Source organism: Camelus ferus, chromosome 29, assembly GCF_009834535.1.
Source record: "Camelus ferus isolate YT-003-E chromosome 29, BCGSAC_Cfer_1.0, whole genome shotgun sequence".
Classification (NCBI taxonomy): domain Eukaryota; kingdom Metazoa; phylum Chordata; class Mammalia; order Artiodactyla; family Camelidae; genus Camelus; species Camelus ferus.
This window is the reverse complement of record NC_045724.1, coordinates 8404514-8431629: the sequence shown is the minus strand read 5'-3', so window position 1 is coordinate 8431629 and position 27116 is coordinate 8404514. Positions and strand designations below refer to the sequence as shown.

Below are 27116 nucleotides of genomic sequence, written 5' to 3'. Positions count from 1 at the left end.
CAAAGAAAAGACCAACATGAATTATGAATTTCAGTTTAGAAATCTATTACACAAAGAATTTTTAGAATACCAATATACTGCTTCTGTTGTTAAAGAGGAAGAAAGTGAGACTTTTTTAGGAAGGGAGAAAAGAAAGAACAAGCTTATTTCTTTGTCATGAATTTTCATTGGACTTTTACATACCAGTATTTAGAGAGCTATGCTTTAAAATTTAATCTAGTTTTAAATAGTAAAATACTTAAATAATAAAATGATCTTTCTCCTCTATAATCAGACTTTGGATATTAGTGTAATTGGCTCTTTTGTATAACTGGATACAAAAAAGTATAATATCACATTATGGTGTTTATATCCAATATGACCATTTTGTCATAGCTATAAAATTCTAATTATAGCAACATAACCAGGAAACTTTTGTGAAGAATCAAAGCCCACTTTTGGTAAGTTTTCTAAGTTTTATTCTGATTAGTTTATTTATATAAGCCCAGAAAGTGTGCTAATTTCTACTTTAATTAAACCTCTACCAGCTGCTGACATTTACTAGACTTTTTTGGACTTTGTCATTTTTTGGCAAATACTTGTCAGACATAATCATTTGGCAACAGTTTTCCCAGAATTTCTAAGCAAACTACAAGTCATTATACAGTGATATATTGGTGTAAAACATGTCCACTCTGTGGTTGTCATACCATTGAATTGAAGAGCTGTGTCTAAGTGTTTAGCTGAATGAAAAAAATAACATAGCTGCCATGCATGTAAAAATTACTATTTGGGGGCACCTAATGGAAATTCACTTACGAACTATAATCATGGAGAGAGTGAAAATGATACAGAGTTCATAGCATCTATGTATTTTGTTAAAAATGTAATTATATTCTTCCTTCATCTAAGTATTTACATATGTGCTATTTATCAGCTATTGTTCTTGTCACAGAAAAATAAGTCTATTGTCTGGAGAAAGCAAATGTAATAAAAATGAAGTACTACTTTATAGTACTATTATTATAATACTAATTATAATGACTACCATAACTGAGGGCCTAGTACTTAGTTGCTATGTCATGTTGGAGGTTTAAAATTGGATGCACAGCAATCTAGCAAATTTTATTTCATAAAAGCTTAAGGAGAAAAGGAGTTTCCAGGAATAATTCCATTTCACAATTGTCATTATTGTCTTTCACTCAATTCAGCTGAAAGCTATTCATACACATTTTAAAGGTGAACACACCACACGAATATATCTTTCACAACCCTGTTTCTTCTTCCACATGCTCATTACTTAGGCATACAGTAAGTGAAATTCAAAGTGAGTTGTTGGCTCCCCTCTTACAAGTAGAATTACCACTGTCATCAGGAATGAACATTCCCAGATATACAAATTATAACACAGCACATCTTTTAATTCATATCTTCTCATGGAAAATGTCACCCTTTTTTCTGTCTCACTCTGATATTCTAAATCTCCTTAAAACTATTATCATCAAAGTGAACTAGATGTAAACCCCCACATACACATGTATTATTGTGACAGTTTACCTTTTAAAAAATGATAATGGCAAAAAAACAAGGACTTCATTACAAAATGCAATGTCCTTTATGCAAAACCCACAAACCTGGATTTAAGTCATAGTTTTGTGTGTTATTTAGTAGTCATTTAACATCTCTGAGACTTATTTTCTTCAACTGAAAATGAGGATATTTTTGCCTACTGCATAGCATTGTTATCAGATGAGAAATAATAGCAATTGTGCTGTTTTAAAGCCTATATTTTAAAAAGCCATAAAGAGACTAAGAGTAAAAGGCAATAATGGTGACTGTGAAATAAACTTTTTTCTGCAATCCACCTCCCCTTTTTATCAGATATATTTGCTAGATATAAGAAGGTCAGTGACTGATTCTAAATTCCTACAAAATGTGACCTTATTTCAGATGGTGACCCTAGAAAAAGAACTCTGTAAAGATGCCCAATTCTAAATCTTTAAGGTAACATGGAAACTAAATATTGTTGGTTAATGGTGATGGTGGTGGTGTAGGTAATGAAAATATCGTTATAACTAACAGCAGTTGATTATTCCAAGGTCAAAACTTTATCCAAACTCGTACCTTACTTGCAGACAGGCAACCTGGTAAAACAGAAAAAGTGGACTGGGACTTTGCGGACCTTCATTCCAAACAATTAACTAGCTATGTGAAGACAGGCAGATCACTTGAACTGTCTAGTCCTCAGATTCTTCGTCTGTAAAAACTTCCAGGTTTTTAGGATTTGGTAATATAGTATAACCAGGGAATAGGGAAGTTCTCTGTGACTACCAGTGAAAGGTGATTAATATATTTCTTCCTCATTGTTCAGTTCTATTCAACAGACTTTTATTTAGCACTGATTATCTGCAAAAGGCTCTACTGGGAATTGTATGTAGTTAAAATATTAATAAAATGCAGTTCCTGTCTTGGCAGAACTTGTGATCTGAGTAGAAGGTAAGGCAACAATAATGCTAGTTAGAATTTTAGCACCCTGTATACAGGTCCGTAAGAATGCTAGCTGAAGAGATAGGGGCAAGAAGACAAAGAGAATATGGCATTTGGCTGAATTTTGAGGACTAAATCCATTTCAACAAGCAGATTTGTCAGGGGAAGGCATTCCAGGTGGAATAGCAGACTTGAACAAATGCACTATCAGAGAAGCTCTAGGAAAATATTGTGCATTTTTCTGCAACATACCAAGTATGAGAGTGAGTGGTTAAAGTTAAAGCAGCAAAAGTGAGTTCCTTCCAGATTGTGGAAGAACTCAGCAATAATCCCGGTAAGGCTTTTTCCCATGTTTTACAGAGAATAAATATGAGGGACATCAAATAAAAAACCGACATGACCTGGCAAATGATTAGACATGGATATCAAGTGAGAGAAATAAGTAAAAATATGCTCCAACATGTCGTATTAATGAGGCCAGTTTTCTCTACTTGTATGTTTTGTTGTTTTCTTATTTTGTTTTACTGAATTTGAAATGCTTGTGCAAAACCAAGTAAAACCTGTTCAGCAGCCAATTGCTCTTGTGTGTGAGGACCTTGGGAGAACAGTCTAAATAAGAGATGGATACTTTTGTATTATCCATAGTGAGCAATTAGAAGCATTGGGATTAGATGTGTTAGTCAAGTCAGGAAGCAAAGAAGGTCAATGACTAATTCTAAATTCCTACAAAATGTGTATTTCAAAAGGTGACCCTAGCAAGAGAAATTTGTGAAGAATACAAAGCTCAGATAGGATAGAGCCAGGATAGTAAAAAGTATCATGAAAGCTAAGAAAGTGACAGCTGTTTTTTTTTTTAAATCAGCATTTACCCACCATGTGTCAAACATTGTGTTATGCTCTTAAAATACATAATCCAAATAAATTCTCATAACCATCTTGAGAACTAAGTATATTTATCACAATTTGTAGATGAAGAACTGAGTACAGAGGAATTAGACAGAGCATAACAAGTAAATGGGAAGTCTAAATTCAAATACACTGTAGGTCTGATCTCTATAATTATTCCCCTCTATAACTTGGGAGAGTTTCAAGGAGACTATAGCTAGCAGTGTCATGTATTATAGAGAGTTCAAAGAGGATGGACACTCACAAGAACCTTTAACAATGAGCAGTTACTTAATGTTAATACACATCATTTCAGTGATCTATAAGAAAGTAGTCTCTGTAAAACATACTGTATAAAAGTCAATGGAATTCAAAACTTCTAAAGGTTTGTTCAAGGAAAGTGAGAAAATAAAAGTAGTTGAACCCTTCTGAGATGTTTAATGAAGGAAAGAGATGGTAGTGCAAAGATATATGAAAGTTGAGGAAAGGGTATTTGATTGAATGGTTGGTTCATTTTTTGTTTAGTAAGGGAACACCTGAACATGCTTTTAAACTTAAGAGGAGAAAGAAGACTCAAATTATTAAAGAAAAAAAAAGATGGAGCAAGGTCCTACAGGAGGTGATAAGAAATAGAAGGAATAGCATGGCTTAAAAAGAAAGCAGCTAGATTATCTAGAAATGAAAGAATAGTGATTTATTATTTGAGAAAGGACGAAATTTTAGAGAACTTGCAGCAGATGTCCTATATCTTCTCCAAGAAGGAAGATGCAAAGTATCTCTTAAGGCAGGTGGTGTCTAGTTGTAGGGAATAGAAAGGGTTTGGAACCCTCCCCACAGAGAGAAGCATAAGGAAGAGTCAGCTAGAGGTGAACAAAAGAATTTCTGTACAACTCAGAGTGTATCCTAATAATAGAGTAAAAAATGTTTAGTTGAGCCAATTGGCACAATTTTGTGACTTTTTCTGGTAACACTCAGCCACCCAGTAATGAGATCAGAGAAAGTGCACTGTGCTGTTTTTCCAGGTGAGGCTTAGGCAGGTCAAGGTGACAGTGGAGCAAAGGGACTTCTGGATACTAAGAAGCTACATGAAATGGTGGGCAATTGATCTCAACTGGACCTAGAAGAAACAGAAATTAAAAGGATTAAAGGAATTAAAGATATGACCAGTGGGAAGGACAGATTCATTTCAAGTAAGAGGAAGAGAAAAAGAATAGGTGGTTACAGTCACAGAAGAGAATTCCAAAATTCAAGATTCTAGAAATGAGATTGTTTTGAGTGATCATTGTTTTTACACTTTCACTTAAAGTGCCATTAATGATTATGTCATCCAGCTGTCCCACTTTACTTATTAGAAAATGGAAGACCAGGAGTTCAAGTAATTTTTTCTGGCTGTTATTCCATGACCCAATGGCAGAGCTGGGACTAAACCTAGGATTTTCTGAGGAGTATTTTGAAATTTTAAATAACATGATAACAACCATTAAATCATACACCCATAAAAAAGAATGGTAGATGTAGTCAAGTGAATGGAAACCAATGTTATTCATAATATAGTCACAGTAAATCATGTAGTATTCATATACCTCCTATTTTAAAACTTGTACTATGCTATTCCTCCCTCTTTCCTGTTTTAGTTTCCTCTTAAAGAAGAGAGAAGATAAAAGTTTTCCATGGATTAAATTAACTGCTCTCTTTTCAGTATTCATTGGGAGAAGAATTAAGCCTTAAGGAATGTGCTGCTGACTGCCATCCTGAAAGTGCACTGTAAATGGCATCAAGTTATTTCAGAGTGCCAGAGTGCATATCCATAGTGATGTTTGGGTTCCACCCTTTTAGCTTCTTCTTTTATTTCTTATATTTTGAAAAGACTCCTTTCTTTTGATGATTGGTATGGGCTTTTAATCTTAAACTATAGTAAAATGTAATTGGAATGCTTAGGAATAGGAGGAAAGTTATGTTATTTTAAAGTTGTGTTTAAACAAATTAACCCAACAGAAATTCATTATTTCACATCTTATTCATCCCTCTTTTGACATTCAGGGATGACTACACATTTTTAATGTAGAAAAAGAAATTAAAGATTTACATTTGGTGGTCTTTTGTTACTACATGTACCTCATATTTTATATCAAAAACATTTTCTTCAAGTCTTTAAGTGTGTGTGTTACCAAGTTTGTTTGGGAAAACTAACTTTCATGGAGTCCTTTGTAAATCTGAAGATTTTATTTCAAAGATTCTGTCAAGAATATTCTTCTTCTCAAGCAATGACTTGCTAAAGGGGCAACAAGGGAGCTGTCCTCCTGGACTGGGAGCAGTATTTGATTACTGACATTGTTTAGAATTGCTGGCATGGTGATAATAAAGCATAAACTGGATTTTGGTCAGTTTCATTACTGTTTTTAGACTCTGCAAACAATGCACTTGGGTACTGCTTACCTCTAGGATGGACCACTTCCACTTCACCCCTCATTACCTTGGTGATCTCAAGATAAAGAACTGATTTCAAGTTCTCCTCTCCAGAGAAGACTGATTACAATGTTATTAGAGAATGAGAACTTTATGATCTAAATGAGGTCTCCACAAACTATGGCATGCAGGCCAAATCTGTCCCTATACCTATTTTTATAAATACAGTTTATTACATTTATTTAATATATTGACTCCTTTTGTGCTAAAGCACAGAGATGAATAGTTGGCTAAAGACTACATAGCCCTCAAAGTGTAAAATATTTACTATCAGGCCATTTACAGAAAATATTCCCTGATGCTTGATTAAGAATCAAAGCATTACTTGCTTTGTGGACAATTATTTCACATTCATATTGCAGGCTAGTCATATAACAACAACAATCCCTCCACACATTTTTATAAAATGTTTCTCACTGCCTCTTTGATCAGGTCTTTACTCAAAATTAGCTGTCCAAAATGATTTGACCTTTATGGAATAATCTTTGTTAAATGTTTACCATTGACCGACATTATATTTACTTATTAATTTTTCTCTGTTTTGTAGCCCCTGCTATGTGGATATTTGTTAGCAATGACTGATGTGGAAACTACATATGCAGATTTTATTGCTTCAGGAAGAACAGGTAGAAGAAATGCAATACATGATATCCTGGTTTCCTCTGCAAGTGGCAACAGCAATGAATTAGCCTTGAAATTAGCAGGTCTTGATATCAACAAGACAGGTGAGTCGTTTGACACCCATCTCTCTATGCACATGGAATGACCTACAGCATTTCACTAATTAGGATTAAGGGATGAAAAAACACCTTTGAAAGTAACCTAATAGAAAAAGTTATAAACAATCAAAAGCAAGATGAAAGTCACGGACTAATCTCTTAATCACTCCCTCTGTTTTCAGTGACTTCTCTTTACAGGGTTTCCCACACAAATGCAGAGTCCTTAATCTGATTTCTCTAATGTAATCAATACAACACATTTTTTTTTATCCTAATCTCTATAAAAGCTCTGAAATTTCTTATGTAGAATATTTAACAAAGCTGGAGTTCCGACTTTTGACAATATTGGCCACCTGTAACATTTAATAGCACTAGATGTTTAACAAGATTCACAGATGAGTCTGACGAGTCTCAATTCTAAGAACTACTTCAGCAGAAAAGGGTTTCCAGGACCAATTTTATTGAGAATGGGAGTACAGTAGTCCATTACATGAGTAAGCCTTAGGTAAAAAGTTCTTTTAGTTTTCCTTTCACGATAGACTGTTTGAAAAATTAGTCTTATTATTGGGCTTTGAACTCTTGCCCACCAAGTCTAACTTTACCAATGAAAAAGTGAAACAGGTTTGACATGTCAAAGTACTTCTGAGTATTTGAATGAATCCCATGGTAATTCTTCCATCCATAGCTTTTGCAAGTATCAAAGCTGAATGTATTTCCCTGAGAAAAACTTGTGCAAAAATAATCTTTAAAAGTGAAAAAAAATGTAGTTCATGATTAAGAAACCACACATGAAAATCACTTAGTTTCTGACTCATGGAAACCACTCAATACTTCTTTGCTATTAGAATTTTTATGGCAAAGCCTTCCAGTTATTGGAAAGTTGAGTCAGAGTTTATATGTGTTAATGAAATAGCTCAGCAACATCACCTTGAAATACCTAGGGATAGAACTTTATACAGTGACTACAGGTCAGCAAGTCATAGATCAGTCCTTTCAAATTCAGGTCGAAAATAAAACTTTTACAGTCACTACCATGGAACATATAGACTGATGTATGGTTTAGATTTCATTGTTTCTCTATTACTACCGGACTTAACTTTTCAAAATAGATCTGAGAAAGGCTACAGGAAATTACTCCAATTTGGTGATATAAGTTGAGTAAATATATTTTTTCTGTAATCTTTGAGAATTTGCCAATCTTTTTCATACATTTGTATTTTTATTTTTATATGAATATTCTATTTTAAATAATCTGCATTGATATTGGCCACCCTTAATTTTAGGACTTTTTTTATAGTGTAGTTTAATTTCTTCTTTTTTTGTTTTCACTGAAGTTGAGACCCAATAAGCTCCAAGCCCTTTCTTATACAAGAGATTATATTATATTATTATGTTATAATTTAAATAAGTTGATATTTGATACCAATAAAATGCATTTTATATTTTACATTAATGTTATAATTAAATAATTTAAATAATTTAAATAATTCAGATATCTTTATGCCTCCAAATGTATTATTTTCTAAACATTTCTACATGTTAATTGCAATTCTCTAGGCCCTTGAAAAAATTTTTCTGTTTCTCTTCAAATCACAAAGTCCAGAACTAGGCAAAGTATAAACAGTACTGATTTTCTTTCTTATTCTAAGTACAAAGAGCTAAAAATAATAACTGTGCAATTGAAAGTCTAAAATATAAAAAATGACAACTGTATAGTGGCAAATTAAGTATCACTAGCTGAGATAGTGGGGGACTTCCTTTGTAATTTCTGAGTATTTCAGCTTCTTTTTAGTTTATGCTCAACAATATTGTTGCCCCATGTTTATCTTGACTTGTTAACAAGCATCTATTTAGCCATAGTTCCGTGTTTATAGCATTATTCAGAGCCCTGAGCAGCGTCCCTGGATACTTAGAAATCCCAAGCCCCACGGGAGTCAAGTTCCTCACCTTGTATTGATGCAGTCACTTTCATCCTTAATATTCTACTGTCTTGCATCTGCCCTAATATGACTTCATTCCTTTGGTTACCAAGAGCTCCTCCTATTTATCAAGTTCTTGTTTTATGCTAATCTGTACATCTCAGATTCAGGCCATCTGCACATATTGGGGGCTTGTTCATTGCTCTAATAATGAAAATTATAAATAATGCATGGTGATATTCTTGGAACCCTTTTAGAACAGAATATAATTTTTATGTAGAGAAACTGCTTTTAATTTCCCTAAAGTTTGGTGTATGGTGAGATGTTTTGTGTGTATTTAAGAGTAAGGAGAAATTGCCTTCAATATTGCCATCCGAATAAAGAGGACACCCCACTTACCTCTATTCATTTAAATTATGGTAATAAACTCTTAGCAAAAATTAATATAATATACATTATTGCAACACAGTAAAATATTTTGTCCACTAAGCTATATTGGTTGTTTAGTAACAAACTAACACATGCAAACGTTTGAACCTTTGAATGATTACCTGCAGCTTGCGCCCAGATAAAGTGACCTAATATGGAGAGAAAGCATTGTTTAATTTTAGTGTTTACTCTGTCACTGGCTGAAATTATTGCTAGGGGTGCAGTTATGAAAGTGGTTTTATTAGAGTTGTACATATGTTCTACAAGGGCAGGCCAGAGGCCATCATAACTATCTGATAAGGGACTAACCAGCACACATAATGTCCTTCCACCATTGCTTTTAATTTAAATTAATTAAACCTCTGAGAAATCAGTGAGGTTATCATCAAGTGCTCAAAATAATATAACATATAATTTAAAAATATTTCTTAAAATAAGACAGGCATCAAAATGTAAACTTGCCCCCAATTTCTGACTTCTGCCTAAAGACACTTGTGATTTCTGCAACCTGTGAAACTCTAAATGCCATGCCATGAATTTCCTAGGACTTATCAAAAGCATGGAGCGTCACTAACCACTCTAAAAATTCAGTTGTTATTTTGTTTTTGAGCCATGCTGTCCCAGGACCAGAATTAGCCCTTGAAACACTTAAGCTGTTTTCTTGATGGGAAATTGATTACCAAGAAAAAACTCTTGTGAGGATTTCAACCTCTTGAGTACTTCTGAAATTTCCAATATGATATATTGAGAATCAGTAAGTGTAAGCCTTAGTTTCCATTTTGCCTTTATCCTTTTTTATGTCTCTAACAGAAGGTGAAGAAGATGCACAGCGGAATTCGACAGAACAAAGTGGGGAAGCCCAGGGAGAAGCAGCGAAGTCTGAAAGCTAACACTCCACTTTGATCTTCATCAACACCTGACAATGTCTCAAATCTCCAGGCCTGGCTGGAATGCATTTATTTCCAAGAGTGAAAAGGGGGAAAAGAAAGAGGCTGTGCTGCATTGCAGGAACCTGTGTGTTATCATGTTAAAAATGGGGGCAGAAGCTGTGGCTGCAGACAGACTTTTCTCTACCTCTGGCATTAGCAATGGTTGAAATCATGTGGCTTGTGTTTGGACGTCGTTTTTGTACGGATCCTTTCACTTGACCATATGATGAAATGCTTGTAGAAAGTAGCACTGACCTAGATGATGATTCTTCCTGTAGCATCTGGCCCCTCACAATGTCAGAGGATTTACTTGTGTCTAATCGCAAAGGGTTGGTTGAACCCCAGAGTTTAAATATCTCTGGCCCAAGTATTCACCCAGTAAAAGAACCATCCAGAAAGCACTGTTTTTAGCATTATGTATCTGTGTGTTCCTGCTGTGTTATTTACACTGTTTTGTATTGTACAATATAGATGCTCAGCACTGCCCCCTTCTTTGATTGCTTATGAAAAACAAAAATGATGTACGTTACTGTGAATTTTTATACCACTCATTTTTAAAAGGGCTGCCTTTTTTTCTGCTCCATAGTGTGGTGGTGTACACAGGATAGAACACAATTTTTAAAACTTAATCTTTTCCCTTAATTCACTGCTGATGAATTAAGTCTAACATTCATCAAGACTTCTTTGCTTATTATACAGGCATTTGAAAATATCCATTAAGTGAATATTATCTGAATTTGGTCTGTTTAATGTCTACACACACCAGAATTCAATCTGCAAATTTTGTTTTATTCCCAGAGAACTTTCTCCAACTAATATTTTTTATTTTTAATTATGAGGATTTTGGAGAATTGGGAAGGTAGGAAAGAAAATCCAAGCAATCAACATATTTTCTTCTATGGAATATAATTTCCCATAGTGCTGTATGATACTGTTAAAATTTGGAGGACAGCTTATCTCCATGGAGTTGCAAAAGACAGAGAAAATGATCTTGCAATTGTGTGAACACCAATCACAAAAGTAAAGCCCTTTTGTTGTGTTTTTCATGTCTTTTTTCAGCCCTATCAGATCCAAATGTTATTATGCACTTTTTAATGTTTGTAAACTTTTACTAATAATTAGTGTGAATTGCATTCTGATACAATAATAATCATCATTAGAAGCTGACAAAATTCTCATTAATACCGTTGATGGCCTCTCCTGTTTTTTGACATCATGGTTCTTATATGGAAAGTCCTGTGAGCTGTGTAATCTCTCCGGTCAGTATTACAAAATCATTTCTCAGTGGTAATAAATAAGGAACCAGTAATATGCCAGTGGCTTATGAATTACTGGACAAACAGCAGACAACAGGAAGACCCTTTACAATAAAGAACCCACTTAACTGTCCTCGAGGTCTTAGATACAGTCCCATGTGAAGTAGATTAAGCAGCATTTCAACAGGTGATCTACATGGACATACCAGGAACTCAGGCCTCCCTTGTAGTCACATAAAGGATGAATGGTGAATCTGCCCTCAGATTACAGTACTTTTTGAATGAGCGGGATAAGGGCCTGGGTATCACTTGGTCCTCGATCATATATTACTAGAAAAAAATGTTAACAGTGTGAGTCTTTGAGAAAATAGAAAGAGTGAAGATTACATTTTAGAGTACTTCCTTCTGTCTAGGCCAATAAGATCTAAAATGTCCAGTTAAAATTCAAACAAATTTGCCTATTAATAGACTCACAAGTGGGAAAAGAGGTCCCTGAGGTTATTTTAGACAATCTCTGGTAGTCCATTTAAAACATTCAACCCATACAATCATTTTTTTTCAATATCCTCATAGCTTTCTTGTGAATGTAGGTAAAGTTCTCTTCATCCTTAAAGTTGTGGAATTCTAAACTGATTTCATGTGACTTTGTAAAGTTTAGGATTAGTGCTGAATATATGTGGAGGATTTATATTCCTATGTGATATACTATTATTAATGCATGTGGTATCATGCTTGTCTTTGAATAGATAATAGTGCTAAATTGTGAAGTCATATGGAGCTTTTGAATTATTTTGACCTCTTACTGCTACTTTGTCTGCTATATTTCAAACCCAGAACTATTCCCAAGCCAGAAAATAAAAATCAACTTTCCAAAACACCCACATTCTGCAAATGTTGCTCAGCAAAAGTTCATAGTAGCTTCCAAATTTTATTATAATATCTTTACATGGAATTGAACTTTTAAGGAGAAAAGAGTGGAAAACTAAGGCATTGGTTTGATAATATGCATTGAATGCCTATTAACCAACTGACTTTATACTCATCACTTCACAGCGCATATTCTCCCATTTAATCCTCAATTTGATTAAAGAAGAAGTCTATACCATTTCACAAATCAGGAAATTAAGGCTCAATAAGGCATACGTTTTAAAAGTTTGAAGAGCTAATAAGTGATAAAATAAGATTTGAACCTGTGTTTATCTGTCTGCGGGGAGTTTTCTACTGCACATGCCCTAAAATTGAAGCTAATTACAGAGCATGTTTATCTGTAAGGGAACTTTTAGAGATGGACTAGATCAGCCTCCATATTTTAGAAGAGGAAATTGAGTCCCAGAAAGGGCAACTGATTTTCCTAAAGGTTACCTGGATGAATAATGACACAGATGTGATTAGCACTTTTACTTAATAATAATAGTACATTTAATTAAAATGTATTTTTGTGTTATACTTCCCGGAAGACATTTTCCTGACATGAAGTCTGTAAACTTAGCATGGTTCAGATTTTTTATGTTTCATGCTACTCATTTTATTTAATTGACTAGAAATGTGATGATTTCAGTTTTTTAACTCACTTGCAACAAGTGTGAACTTTTCAAATTTATCTTTAATTGATTATAAGCATCCTATGCTGATATAGTGATACCATAAATTCACAAAAATGTTTTTCCCACAGATAACAGACAGGAAGCCTCCAATTTTTAATCTATATCCCTAGAGTTGCACACTGTTAATGCCCAACACTTGCGTCTTACTCAGACACAAGTACAAATGGACCGTTTTAGGAGGTGAATGATATGGCTATTTCTCTTCAGAGAAGCAATAAAGGGTAAAGAAATGTAACTGCGGGCAGTCAAGTTTCTGAGTGAAGCCAAGAGTAATAGGGAGAAAATGTATAGTGATTAAGTGAAAACAGGAAAGGATCTATGTTTATGATGTCTTAATAGGCCTTAAATTGTTCTTTAATTAAAAGAGTGGCAGTCTCCGAAGTCATCTGTGAGCTTGTATGACTTTTGTATTTAGCAATGTTGCATGCTCACATAATTGATATTAAAAGTAATACATTTTTCTGAAATGTACAGAGTCTATTAAGAGTATTTATTGAACACACACTATGTACTTGGTGCTCAAGAAAGTGCTGTGGGTGATAACAGAGAAAGCCCAAGCTTCAGCCCTCCTGTGGTGGACATTCTCAGCATCCCAGTCTCACTTTTTCCTGGCCTCTGCTCCAAGAATTTTCACCTCCATTCCACTCTGGTAGCCCACTTCTGGACCTTATCACATACCAGAGCCATTCCACCTCTTAAACACTAAACAGCAATATCACTCCCGCATTCTTACATGCTCACCTGCAGGACAGGGATTTTTAACCAGAAGAAAGACAGGTGTTTATCAGAATCCTCTGAAAGTTTTTACAATGCTCCCTCCTCCACTCGCACACACACAGATACATTCATGCACAAACACTCTGTACCTCTTGGAAATATTCCCTGTGAGACTTTCATACCTTTTTCCTCCCAACTTCACCTCCACAACTTGAGAACCACTGACCCAGAAGAAGTGCATGTCTCCCTGATGCACCCATCCTGTTCACTGAAAAGTTTTAAAATGAATCAACAAACCTGCTCACAGACACGTAGAGCTTTACCACATTAAGAATAACATCTTGGGGTAGAGGAGCAAAGAGAGTTTAAGTTATTTTATCTTAGTGTCGCTCTCTTTTCAAAATACTACTTTTACCATATAGGCAGTAAAGGTCAAGCAGAGACCAGGGTGAGGCTGAGGAGAAAAGCATCAGACAGCACTCAGCCTGAATCCAGGCAAGGACTTAAGTCAAAGAGGCATAAGAGGATGTAGATCTTTAAATTCTTACTCAGGTCACAAGGATAAAACACTACATAGGGATTTGGGACAAAATACTAGCAAACAGTGCAACCACTTCATATTAGCTTCTCTTGTCTCTTGTAAATGTTTTGCATCTGTCTAATCCAGGATGCGGGGACTTGGGATCCTGGCCATCTCTCATTGTAAAGTTGAAATTAACAAACCACCTGACTATCACCCATTATCTTTCTAATTAGCATCACATTTACTTTCTGATCATATCAAGATGGACATTTCCTCAGCAACTCTCCTTCCAGTCTGAAATCCTGATAATCTTTCTCTTCAGTGCTTTCAATTTCCTTGCTTTCTTGTCACCAATGTCCAATTAAAATCAACCAAACCATCTCCCTTCTCTCTACTTGTTTTCTGAATGACTGTAGAAAGTGTATAACGATGTTTAGCCATTGTTTGCAACCTTAGCTTAGACACAAGTGCTGTACAGCTCTCTATTTTCATGTCCCTGGGGACAGAGGACATTTACCACTTCCTGTCTAAGATTATTCCTTCATCTGAGATTTTTAAACCATTTTCTTTCTGACTTTAACAGGAGGTGTGTTAATTATTCTTTTCTCTTCACTGACTACCGTTGTCCAAAACATGCTCCAGTTTTCTAGTTCCCCTCTCTCCTTCACTACTTAGTTTCTCAAAATAGCAACCTATGCTCCTTGTTTCCATGCTTCTCTTCCTTATTTCTTATCCTTTTGCAATCTGACTTCCAGGTAATTTTTTTCTCATTATCATGACGTCATTAGTAGCTCCTGGACCCTCAGCAATTGTCACTGAAGCCCTGGACAATGTGGCAATTAATAACTGATGATGTTATAGAGGACTCAAGCATTACTTAAAATCAAGGTTAATAATTATATAATTTAGGTTGATATTAGTATGACAGGGTATAGCTGCTTAATGAAGTCTTCTTAAGGATGAAATCCATGTATTTCAAGAAAAAGTCTGTCTTCTCCTCTAGGTTCACATCTTCCATTAGTTATAGATGTGTCCTTTCTCTTTAACCACATTCTTCCCATTATGTTTGCTACATTCCCAGATCCTACAGTGCTCATTTCTACATAGGGGTGGTTGTTACATATATAGGCACTTACCTTGGGCTCATATATCGAGATGGACAAGATTATTTTGTGATGTTTTAAGAGTTTTGTGTTTCATCATACCCGGAGACGACTGCCAGTGATATTACTAGTTCCTCCAAACAGCAGTCACATACAAGCAAAACCACTTGACTTCTTTGTGCTGGTCCCACTCTAGTTCTCTGAATTAGACCTAAACAAGTGCATCAGTACCAATGGTCAAATATAATGGATAGTTTATATATGTTTTATTAGCCTAACCAATGACATTTAATCCTATTCACCACGGAACAGTTATTGAATTGCTTCATTTGTCTTCCTTTTTTTCTTCAGGTTGTTTTTTTATTTAGTTAGTTATCCTTTGTCCCTTTCTTTCTGGCAACTCCTCAATCTCCTTGACTAGATAGATCCTCCTTCTCTACCTCCCTACTACTTCAATGCACTTCCATCCTTATTCCTCTTCTCCAATCCTATTCTTCACTCCTCTTCCAGTCTAACACCATCAACCACCATTTTTTTAAAAATTTTAATTAATAGACTTTATTTTTTTAGATTAGTTTCAGGCTCACAGCAGACGTCAACCATCATTTTTACACAATGAATCTCATATCCTCATCTTCAGGCTAGAAGTCACTCCTAATCACCTGAACTATTGGATAGCTCAACATGGATTTCCCAAAAGCATCTTAAAATTAAACATTCCAACACTAAATCCGGTATATGACACCATTCCAGACCCTGCTTTTCTTCATATGCTACAGATCTCATATAATGGTAGCACTGGCAGGTTAAATCAAAATTCTTAACCCTTCTTCCTCCAATTTGTTTTTCAGTCCATCAGTTTTAATTCTTAACTACTTCTTGAAGCTGCCCACTTCTTTTTACCTACACTTCACCCCTTTAAATCATCACTTATCCAATATAATGTCTAAGCAATGGCCTGCCTTGTCTGACACCCTTTCTATCCATCTTGCAACTAGAAATATCTTTCTAATATATAAGTCTGATGGTTTCACTCCTCTAATTAAAAAAAAAAAACAAAAACAAACAAAAAAAAACTTAAATTTAACCAGACAACACTTTTTGGTATAAGTGCCACATTTTATTTTTATATAACTCCTTGCTCAGTGTTAGCTGTTTTCCTGTTCCCAAGATGTTTTTCTTCAGGCTTATTGGCAAATTCTCATTTATCCTTTCAGATTATGCCTCATTTCACTCTTTTTTTAGAGCCTTTTTGACTTGCAACCCCATTCCCAAGGCCCACCCTAGGAAATTAACTGCTGTATATTCTTTGCTCCGCTAGACTTGGTCTGCAAATAGACCTCACTAGATCACAGTTATCTGTTTTCATGTGTATCTCTCCAACTAAAATTTGAACTCCTTGAGGGCAGGAGCCCTCTTTTATTAATCTTTGTATACTTGTTGTCTATTAGACACTCAATCAATATTTGTAAATAAATGTCTGCCCTCCTGAAGTTCACAATATAGTTAAGAGACAGATTTACACAGAGATCTATTATTAGGGAAAATGCAAGTCCGATAAAGTTGATGTTTGAAAATAGCGAAAGCTGCATAATATTGCATTACAGAAGATAAACACTTGATTTCTATCACTCTTTTTTCCTGGTCTATGCAATAGAGTAACTATTTTAAAATTTAATTCTCAAACTCTATGCTATATATTTATACAAATACATACCAAGATTTGATATGACTTACAGAGATGAAATGATCAATAGTACAATGTATAAACAAATGAGCAAGTCAGAGTATGCGATTCAGCTAAGTAGTGACCTTGGTAAAGGAGGTTCTTGGCATTGTGTAGTATAAATTTCCTTCAGTTTTCTGGAATTCACACTAGCCAAAGAAGGAGGTTGTATCTTAATCTGCTGGCCTAAGTAACACATTAGCCAGAGAGGAAAATCTCTGGGAAGACATTTGTGGGCCTTGAACAAAGGTACACTGGAGTTTCTAAGAATATGATTTACAGAAATGTACTCTAGTACACTCTGATAGCCTAAAGAAATGGGAGTTCTGATAAGAATATAATGAATTTCAATAGCAGGACTCCATAGGAAAAAAAAGGAAAAATAATACAAGAAACATGTTGTTACAGACTCAAGGAAGAAAGTACATTGTTTTATATATAGAACCTTAAATTCTTTTTCCTGAATATTGTATCATTTGGAAAAAACAGAAAAATAGTGATAATCAAATTAACACTGTAACTCTAACAGGACTAAAGAAGTATTATATACTTTTTGACTCTGAAACTAAGAAATAAGAATGGCCAAGGTAATGATGTAGGTAATTTTTAACAGAACACATGTCTGCACTTTGGCTACCATGATTCATTTTACACATTTCACTTGAGTAGGATGGTGTGACTATTATGACTATCCTGTTGAATTCCTAAGTTTTCTTTTATCCCACACGCTCTTTGAAATCCATAAAACAATATATAACTGTGAATTTTAAGAGCAAAAAGTTATGTAAAAATAGCTATCACTAGGCAGTGACAACTTAAACAGAACCTGCCTTCCAGATGGTTCTAAATAAAATTTGGTAAGTCATCAGATTTATTTAGGAAATATTTATTGAGCATTTAGTAAGTATAAGTCTCTGTGCTAGGTGCAGTAAGAAGTGAAATTTTAAAAAGACCACAAAATCTCTGACCACTAGAAACTGAAATATGTGATAGTGACCATATTTTTTTCTATCAGTATTTCCAGCTTTCCCCATCACCACTCCATTCCTCATTATAAAGAATTTTTCTTCTATTTCACTCTATAATGAGAATTTACGTTTTGCTCAGCTGACGCCCAGGCCTTTGTAACACAAAAGTGGGAGGATAGATCCAGACATAGGTTAGAGTGCTAAGAGGAAAAAGATGGTTTATTTCATGAAGAAACAGGACCAGAATTATTCTTTATTGGGAAGAAATCAGTTAATGGTGAATGCAGACCAAAACAACTATCAAGCTAACATGTTTAACTCAATTTGTATAATAAAGAGGCAAGAATTAGAGGATATGAAACCGGGTTTCTAAAAGAAACTTTAGGGGATTTGCCAAGTAAGAGGCCTCAGTGAAGACAAAAAGAGAAATGTATCAATATAGCATGGATGGAAGGACAGAAAAAAGCATTTTTATAGGTTGTGAATTAGACATTCTTTAATAATCTCAAAGAGGTACATTTAGTATTGGGAATATTTTTCAATTATTTCTGGTTTTTAGATGAGATTCCTTTTGAATGTGGCTCCGTACAAAGACAGGGTTACATGGGATCCTACGGTTTATTAAAATGTACTCATTTACAGTAATGTCAAGACAAGGACAGACATATCTATAAGAAATATCTATGTATAATGAACAATAATAGATGCACATGGCATATCCCATGTAGATTCTGGGGATCACAGGGAACACTGGAATGATTTCTTAATATATTTATTTGTTGAAGAAACAGAGAGTAGGCATTCAACACAGAAGAAAAAAATGAATAAACTGATGTTCACAGGTAGGAAGACATGGGGTCATATATTTTTTAAATAATCCAAGTTAGACAAAGCATAGTATTCGTGTTAAGTCAGAGGAGAGACACCGAGCCGGGCAGAGGAGTAGAAATCTGAGACCCTAAGGAAGGGGACCTGGAAGCCCCAGAAGCTGATGAAAGTCACTGTGAACTCAAGATTGTGGCTGACAGCCCATCAGTGCTGGCAGACCAGCTTCAAGAGATCACTTATAGGGAAAAGTGTGGGCGTTGGGGCATGACCCAGGGACAAAGACCCTGAGACACAGATGGAGTCCAAACCAAGGGGCCTAACACAGAAACAAAAGAATTCTGAAAGTGAGAGTTAAGTTTTAGAAGGCAGTTTAAGGGCTTCGAGATGAAAGTAGACACAAGGACTTATTCCAAGGTTAAGAATCCAGCAGCTGAAAAAGCCAGACGTCAGAGGAAAAGCGAGAAGCAGCAGAGATGCGTAGCACTAGGAACAGACAGGACCCTGCCTGGCAAAGCAGCTGCTGCTGTCCTTTATCCACACTTTCTATTCATGCCCTGAAGTACTCTTCAGTTTTTTTAAAGGCACCCTACTTCTCAGGGGACGACATGTGGTGCAACTATGAGGGGGAGAAAAGGTCTTTTTAGCACCACAGGAAGCGGGAAGACTTCTTGATCTTTTCTCAGGATAGTAATAGCTATCCTTGTTCTGAACATGTATTGGATGCTTGGTTATACACCTCCGATTCTCACAATCCCTCTGAAATATGACTATACCATCTCCTGATAAATGACCAGTCCAAGGCTCTGAGGTCAAGTTGCTTGTTCAAGACCATGCGGTTTCTGTGTTATAAAGCCAGGACTGAAACCTATATCCATCTTCATGCTCTTTTAACTATAACAGAGTTGTCCAATAGAACACAAGCCAAACATGCAATTTTACATTTTCTAGTAGCCACATTAAAATAAAAAGAAAGCAGTAAAATAGTCCAATATATCTAAAGTATTTCCATTAATATATAGTCAATGTAAAAGTCAATGATACATTCCTTTTTTTAATTTTGATATCAATTCTTCAAAATCCAGTGTCTGTTTTACATACATCTCAATTCAGGCTAGCTACATTTCAAGTAGTCTGGCTACCATCACAAATGATATACCCTATTCTGCTTCCCAAGGGTTAAGCAGAGAAAGGGTTCACTTTTGGGACATAGGGGTATAGAGGGTACATATGTATGTAGTTCTTTCTCAGTGATCCTCAAATCTGGCTTCCTGTCAGAATTATCTGGAAAATAATTTTAAACATACTAAGAACGTGGCTCCATCTCCTTAGATTTTGATTTTACTTCAAGGTAAGGTCCAGGCATCAATATGTTTTAACTTTGTTGAAGTGTAATAAGTAGTGCACTCTTTTTTTTTTTTTTTTTAAATGATCACACTCAAGTAACCTTCATCCAGATCAAGGATCAGAATATTCCAACACCTTAGAAACCCCCATCAGGTTCCCTTCTAGTCACCACACCCTGCAAACCACTACATCCCATGAGACTGACAAAATGGTGAATCCACATCTGTTCTTACAGAGCAGACCCTGGGGTTCAGCCCAGAACTATCACCTAATACATTACTGCTCACTGCAGGTTACTCTCTGCAGGGCTTTATTCTCAGGTTTCTCAGGTCAACTTGGAGCCCCAGAACTAATAAACCACATGCTAGCCCATCTGTCTTTTAAATGATCTTAACCCAAGAAAACACAGGTTCTTCAAACCACTATATCCTTTGGTCCAGGCAGATCCAATCTCCATTCAGCCCTGAACCAGTGGCTCCATCTCCATTCAGCCCTTCTTAGCTGTCTGATACTAGGATACAACTTAGTGCAGTCTGTAACACAGATTTCACTTTCCTACTGAACAAGATTTAGTATAAGTCCCAGGCTTATACCCTTTTCCTTGGTACTTAATTCCCCAAACTTTTGCTCCAGCCCTTCTCATTACCACATGTACCCTCTGGTTCTATAAATTCAATTCTTTGGAAATGGCATTTGTTCTTCCTGTTAGTCATTTACCTTCCACAGATTGGAGAGATTTAAAATAAATTTCTAAGAAAATTTGAAATTTGTGTCTTCCATGTGTTCCCTCATTGGCTTAATTAGGGGGAAAAAATCAATTAAGAAAGTTCCTAACTCCAGCCAACCTAAGTAGACATGAAAACGGATTGTATCCTTGAGTCCCATGCTACAATGAATCCTAAGTAAACACATTCTCAATGTGTTGAACACCCAGCAATATTCGGCCTGCCACTTGTTGGAATCACAATTGCTTCAGTGTTGGTTTTTTCCCTGCTCTCAGAACAGTGCCTTGTTGTACTTCCAGCCCATACAAGAATATTTTGAATGAGTCTGACTTTGCAAAGACAGCATTTGCAACTGAAAATAGGAAAACATGACCATCTGTTCCTCCCTTCATAGTTCAATCTGACAATATCCTAACACAGCTGTCTTCCTCTTTGACTCCATCCTACTCGGCCCACCTGCCTCATTCCACCAGTTTCTCACTTAAGCTTCTTCACTTACATTGTGTCTCTCCACGTTCCTCTCCTCCTACTCACTTAGCACCACTTGCCTCCATTTTATCGCCTCATGGTTCTTACAACCCTCAAGAATACTCAATTAACTGCCTGTCATTTTCCATCCTCCAAATCTCAGATTTTCCTCTCAATCCCTCTGCCCAGCACTTTCTGCACTCCTCAGCCATTGCCTAACTTCATATGGCAGAGAGAAAAAAGGAAAGGAGGTCCACACCTAAGTTTCTAGGATCAATCTAAAGTTTGCTGGAGGTATAGAAATAAGCCCTAGGTATTGGGGAGGGGGAGGGGAATAAGGGAAATTGAAGGGGAGGGATGCATAAAACTGGTGGCAAGGGTATTTTCACCTCTATCACTATAGATTTCCAATGAGTCATTTATTACCTATGGGAGAAGCGTTAGAGTATACCCAGTGCCACCACCAGAAGTCAGAAATGTTCACAAGTCCCCAAATATCAGAGAGACATTTTGATTTTTCATCTGCTTATTCAGTGGACCTGACAATTTTAAGGAACACCTGGCAAATACATTTAGGAGAGAATGATTTTAACAGCATGAGCTCAGAACCCAGACTTCTTACTAAGTGTATGATTTTGCTCAATTTGCTTAACTACCCTGGGTATCAGTTTCTTGTCTGTGAAAGGAAATAATGATAGCTCCCTTAGGAATGTTCAATAATAGGTAAGAAGAATTTTTAAATGTTGAGATTTGTTAATATATATAAAGCACTGAGAACAGTGCCTGAAACAGTATAAATATTAGCTATTAACATTGTTATTGCTGTGGTTATATGAAATATGTATTTATAGTCTTAGGTAACTCAGAACAGTCAAATGGCTTTTACTTCTTTATGGGTAGTGCCACACAATGGCCCAGAGGTTTTACTTATTTACTTATTGTACAAATGTGAGTAAGTTCCTTCCACATGCCAGATACTTTCAGGATGCTAACTATACAATGGTTTAACCACAGGGACGATATCTGATCATGTGAAGCTCACAGACTAAAACAACCTGGTTTAATCGGATGCTAGCAACTGACATACTTAGAGCATTTCCTCTAGTCTACTGCAGGAAAGTCAAATTTTGAGGAGTAAAATTTGAACTGGGAGGAAAGAGAGAGAGAGAAGAAAACTAACTTTATCTTACAACCGTTACCTTTGCATTTTCACAATGTCAACAGATAGTAGAAGGGGAGGACATAAGTACTCATTAGGAGATAAAATGCAAAGCCATTGGCGTTCGGCACCAGAAGAACAGGGGGTATCACTGGACAGACTCAGTTATTTGATGACATTGATTTTTTTACTGGAACCCCTAAGAGTTTCTTTTTAAACTTCGGATTTAAATGCAGACAAAATTCATTTCTTTTGGTTCCCCTTAGTAAAACTGAGACTAGGCAAATAGTCTAGTAAACACCAAGGAAACCAAAAAGAGTAACTAACAATAGAGAGAGAGGACAGATTGATTGGCTTATTAAAGGAAGGTTTCTTAATTTTAATCTAGTTAACTTCAGTCAGGATCTCCAGGCCCTCTGATTACTCACGAGATTTTCTAAAGGGAGATGAGACACTATCCAGAAAATTATCCCTTTTCATCTATAGATTTTTTCTCCTATCCCAGATTCTAGGCTGAGACTCTTCTCCCTCTAGTGAGATATATCATGAAAGCTAACTTTAATAAGTATCTATTTCTAGCATACAGTATTAATTTATAATTAATATAATTTTCACACCTTATTTATACATACTAAAGGAGTATTTTTTTTTAACATTAAGAAGTATTTTTTAATTGATTTTTAAAAAATGATCCTGAAGCCCTCTAAATTTCAGCCAGCATATAGCAGGATTATGAAGCTATTTACTAAACCAGAAAAGTTGACTTTTAAAATGTTATTGTTATAAATAATAATTTTTAAATAAACTTTCCTCTTAATCCTAAGCAAATTCTATATAATATATATTCTGATTAATCCAATATTTACTGTAATTGTCTTTGAATAAATATTTCTGGGTTAAATAAGGTACATTTCTCAGACAGGAAAAGCAAGTTATTTAACAAAATTAAACCATCATTCATATATCTCAAATGTAAATTAAAAATATACCTTTATATTTTTCTATATTTCTATTTTCTAATCTGTATTTCTGTTAATATTGATAAATAATAAGTAATAGATTTCTGCCTCCTGGTGGCCATATGCAGTTCTTACAGGAAAAAAAAATAGCCTTTATCTCTTAAAACACAACAAATAGATTTTGTTTTAGAATTTTGTTTAGAAAGCTACTCACTTTGGAAAGCAATGGTAGGTTGGCTTGGGAAGGGAAAGAGTCTGCAGTGGCAGCCAAGGAGATGAATGCCTTCCAAGGTCATTGTGGAACATGACAATTCCCCCTTTTCACTCAATCGGCATAAATACACGCACATAAACTCGAGTCCTCAGGAAAACCAGTTTTGATAAAACTAAAATGTTTGCCTGATAATTCTAATACATTCATCACAAATATCTTAAGACTCAAAGTCCTAAGGTTACAGTATGATTTGCCTTTATTACTTTTAGCCAAATAGAACATTCTTTATATACACTCTCCTGATGTAAGATCTCTTGTGTTAATCAGATATGGCCAAGAAATGTATGCTCCTTTGTTTGGTTAAATTCCTTTACTTGGCAATAGAATAAAACCTTTTGGGAAGTATCAAACATGCCTTCACAGGAATATAGCATTGCTTACTAAAACTATGTTAGAAATGCAGGAGGTTTTGTCAAAATAATAATTTACTGAGGTGATTTTTAAAACCATGACTTATCAAAATCTAAGTCAATTTTTAAAGGGTTGCCTCCATAGAAATAATAGTAAAATATGTTGTATGTCATGTCACTATTAAATATTTAAATTAAATACTCATAAGCTTATGATACTGAATACTTTTGAATAAAAGAAACATATTTCAACAGAAAATCTTAACAGTTGAGATAAATTTGTAAAAATCTGTAATTTTGAAATTTTTACATAAATTAACTCAAGACTGATTAAGCACCTAAATCACCTTTGATTGCAATATGAAGATTTAGTTGGGAAAGTGATACAGAAAATATTATAATTTATTCTACGTATCTCACAATGCTCCTTTGATTAGTGCTGATCTGCAGAAGGGAAAGAATTGAATATCATTTTCACATAAGTAATAAACATAGTAAGTTAACTTATCCCAAATCACCGAACTTGTATGTAAAACATTTTGTTAAACACTACCAGAAATGTTCTTTTTTCTTTTTTTAACTATCATTTTGGGAATATAAAAGGATTGTATTCTCATTGAAGGAACAATAAATTCATGAGAACAAATAAATTATTTGACTTACAAGGACAAACATTCACTTACTCATGACAGCTAATATAAACTTTAATTTTTTAAAAATTAAACATATATCAATAAAAAAGTAGTATGATGAACTCCCATCTAGTTACTATCCAGCTTCAACGTTATCAGTTCTTAGGGAATCTAGTTTCATCTACACTACCACACTCCACAACCCAACTAGATTAATTTGAGGAAGGCCCAGACATCACATTGTTCTAATTTTAAATACTTCAGTTTGTATCTCTAAAAAATAAAGACTGTTTTATATATTATCACAATAGCATTGTCATAACTAAAGAAAAAAAGTCTTACTATCAAATATTTAGTCGCTGTTCCAGTTTACAACTGTCTCACAAATGATTCTATCATTAGTTAGTTTGAATATGGGTTCATAATAGGTCTGCGTATTTTAATTATTGATAAGTGTCTAGTCCTTTTTATAATAATAGATTTTATTCTTTAGAGCAGTTTTAGAGTTGGAGATTGAACAGATAGTACAGAGAGTTCCTGTATGCAAGTGGCACACAGTTTTCCCAATATTAACATCTTGCGCTAATATGGCACCTTTGTTAGAATTGACAAATATTGATAAATTATTAATACCTAAAGTCCATATATTATTCATATTTCCTGGTTTTTACCTAATGTCCTAACTCTATTCCAGGTTACCGCATATGTATATTGTCTGGTCTCCTTAGGCTTTTCTTGCTTATGGCTTGCTTATTTACTTGTTTTTAATAACTTGGTAATTTTGATGAATTCTGGTCAGATATTTTGTAAAATATCCCTCAACTGAAATTTGTCTGATGCTTTTTCTCAACATAAATTGAGGTTATGGGTTTTGGGGAATAAGATCCCAAAGATAAAGTGCCATTTTCATTACATCATATCAAAGATACATACTAGCAATGTGACATATAGCTGATGTCTTGTTGTTGTTGTTTTTGATTTCCTGATAGTTCTTTTAGGCAGGCTTCTCCTTTGTAAAGTTTCTCTTATCCTTTCCCTTTTCCACACTGTGCCCTTTAGAAAGAAGATGTTTGATCTTTAGAAAGAAGATATGTAATCATCGTGCACAGCCCACACTGAGTGGAGAGTGATGCAACCCCTTATTTAGGGCTGGAATATCTACATAATTCATTCGGAATTCTGCATAGAGATTTGTCTCTTTTCCCTATTTATTCAGTCTCATTTATGGACCATAGATTTTTATTTTATATTTTGGTTATATTCCAAACAATACAATATATAATATGTAATCTAAAACAATACCGCTTTCCTTGTTACTTATATAATTCCAGTTTTGGCCACTGGGGACTCTCTCAGTTGGCTCCTGTGCCCCTTTGACCTATTCCTACCAATGTGGATTTAGTTTTGAGTACTTCCTTTCTGGCGCTACAAGATGACCCAGGGATATCTTGTATATTTCCTGCCCCATCTCAGAATTGGTCATTTCCCCAAGAAGCCCTTGTTCTTTTATTGGAGAATGGGATTAGAAACCAAGATCTGAGTGCTAAATGTGCCTGTTGCTACTGTAGTCTCATTTCTCTTAACCTTTCTCAGCTGAGACAGCAGACAAATATACGATGCATTCTAACCTGTGTATATACACATATCTACACATACTTGTAGATGTAATTATCAGTATATATATTACATTAAACATGAGTTCATACAGAGGTCTCCAACTCTAATCATTACTACACAAATCTTCCTATTCTTCTCTCCTGGCTTATATATAAATTCCCATTCCAAAATAGAGAAACCTTGCTCCCACCATCTGCCATCCATTTATTTAATTGTTCCATTCCAGTTTACATATATAACTTTATCAGAATTGTTATTTACATGGGACACAAATTTATCAACTAGACTATAGTGCTCATATGTATAGTTCCTTTTGCCTTTAGCCTTACAGACTCCATTTGTTTCCAAGTTTACTCAAGTCAGCACCATTTCCTCCACCACCTTCAATAAGGCTGTTTTGTACATTTGTAATATAGTTAGAGTCCCATCACATTTTGCATTCTTTCCTTGGGATCTCCTAACTTTGTAATAATTTTTAAAAATTTACATACATTAATGTTTAGTCTTTGTGCTGTAAAATTCTATGGGTTTTTATAAATGCATAATGTCATATATGCATTATTACAATATCATACAGAATAGTTTTGCTACTTAAGAATCACCTGTGCTTCATCTATTTGTCAGAAGCACAAGCAACCACTTAAGTTTTTATTGTATCTATAGTTTTGCTTTTTCCAGAATGACATATAATTGGAATTGTATAGTATTCAGCCTTTTCAGATTGGCTTCTTTCATCTAGCAATATGCATTTAAGCACTATGCAGTTATCCATGTCTCTTCATGACATGATAGCTCATTTTCTTTTTATAGCTGAATAATATTCCACCCTACCCAGAGTTTGCTTATCCATTCACCTATTGAAGGTCATCTGGGTTGCTCCCAGTTTGGGTAGTCATGGAAAAACTCCTGTAAATTTTGAGGGGCAGGTTTTTGTGTGGACAAAAATTTTCAACTCAATTTGATAGATACCTAAAATCATAATTACCAGATTATATGTCTAAACAGACAAGACTATGTTTAATTTTGTAAGAAATTGCCAATCTTCCAACA

At 35.0% G+C, this 27116-nt stretch overlaps 1 protein-coding gene and 1 long non-coding RNA gene across 9 annotated transcripts in view; one reads left to right on the top strand and one right to left on the bottom strand.

Annotated features, from left to right (window-relative positions):
- The window catches only part of PKIA (cAMP-dependent protein kinase inhibitor alpha), a 90446-nt gene extending 77302 nt beyond the window's left edge, over positions 1-13144 (top strand). For 2 of the 3 annotated variants that reach the window (XM_006185865.3, XM_006185866.3), the window contains 2 exons: positions 6365-6542; positions 9695-13144. In XM_006185865.3, the coding sequence (XP_006185927.1) occupies positions 6392-6542; positions 9695-9774 (231 nt within the window). In that variant the 5' untranslated portion in view covers positions 6365-6391 and the 3' untranslated portion in view covers positions 9775-13144. Of the gene's footprint in view, positions 1-415; positions 441-6364; positions 6543-9694 lie in introns of those variants that run through there. The other variant, XM_032470095.1, reaches the window with a different exon arrangement.
- The window catches only part of LOC116660499, a 344375-nt gene that overhangs the window by 295622 nt on the left and 21637 nt on the right, over positions 1-27116 (bottom strand). The gene's annotated exons all lie outside the window — the stretch shown is intronic.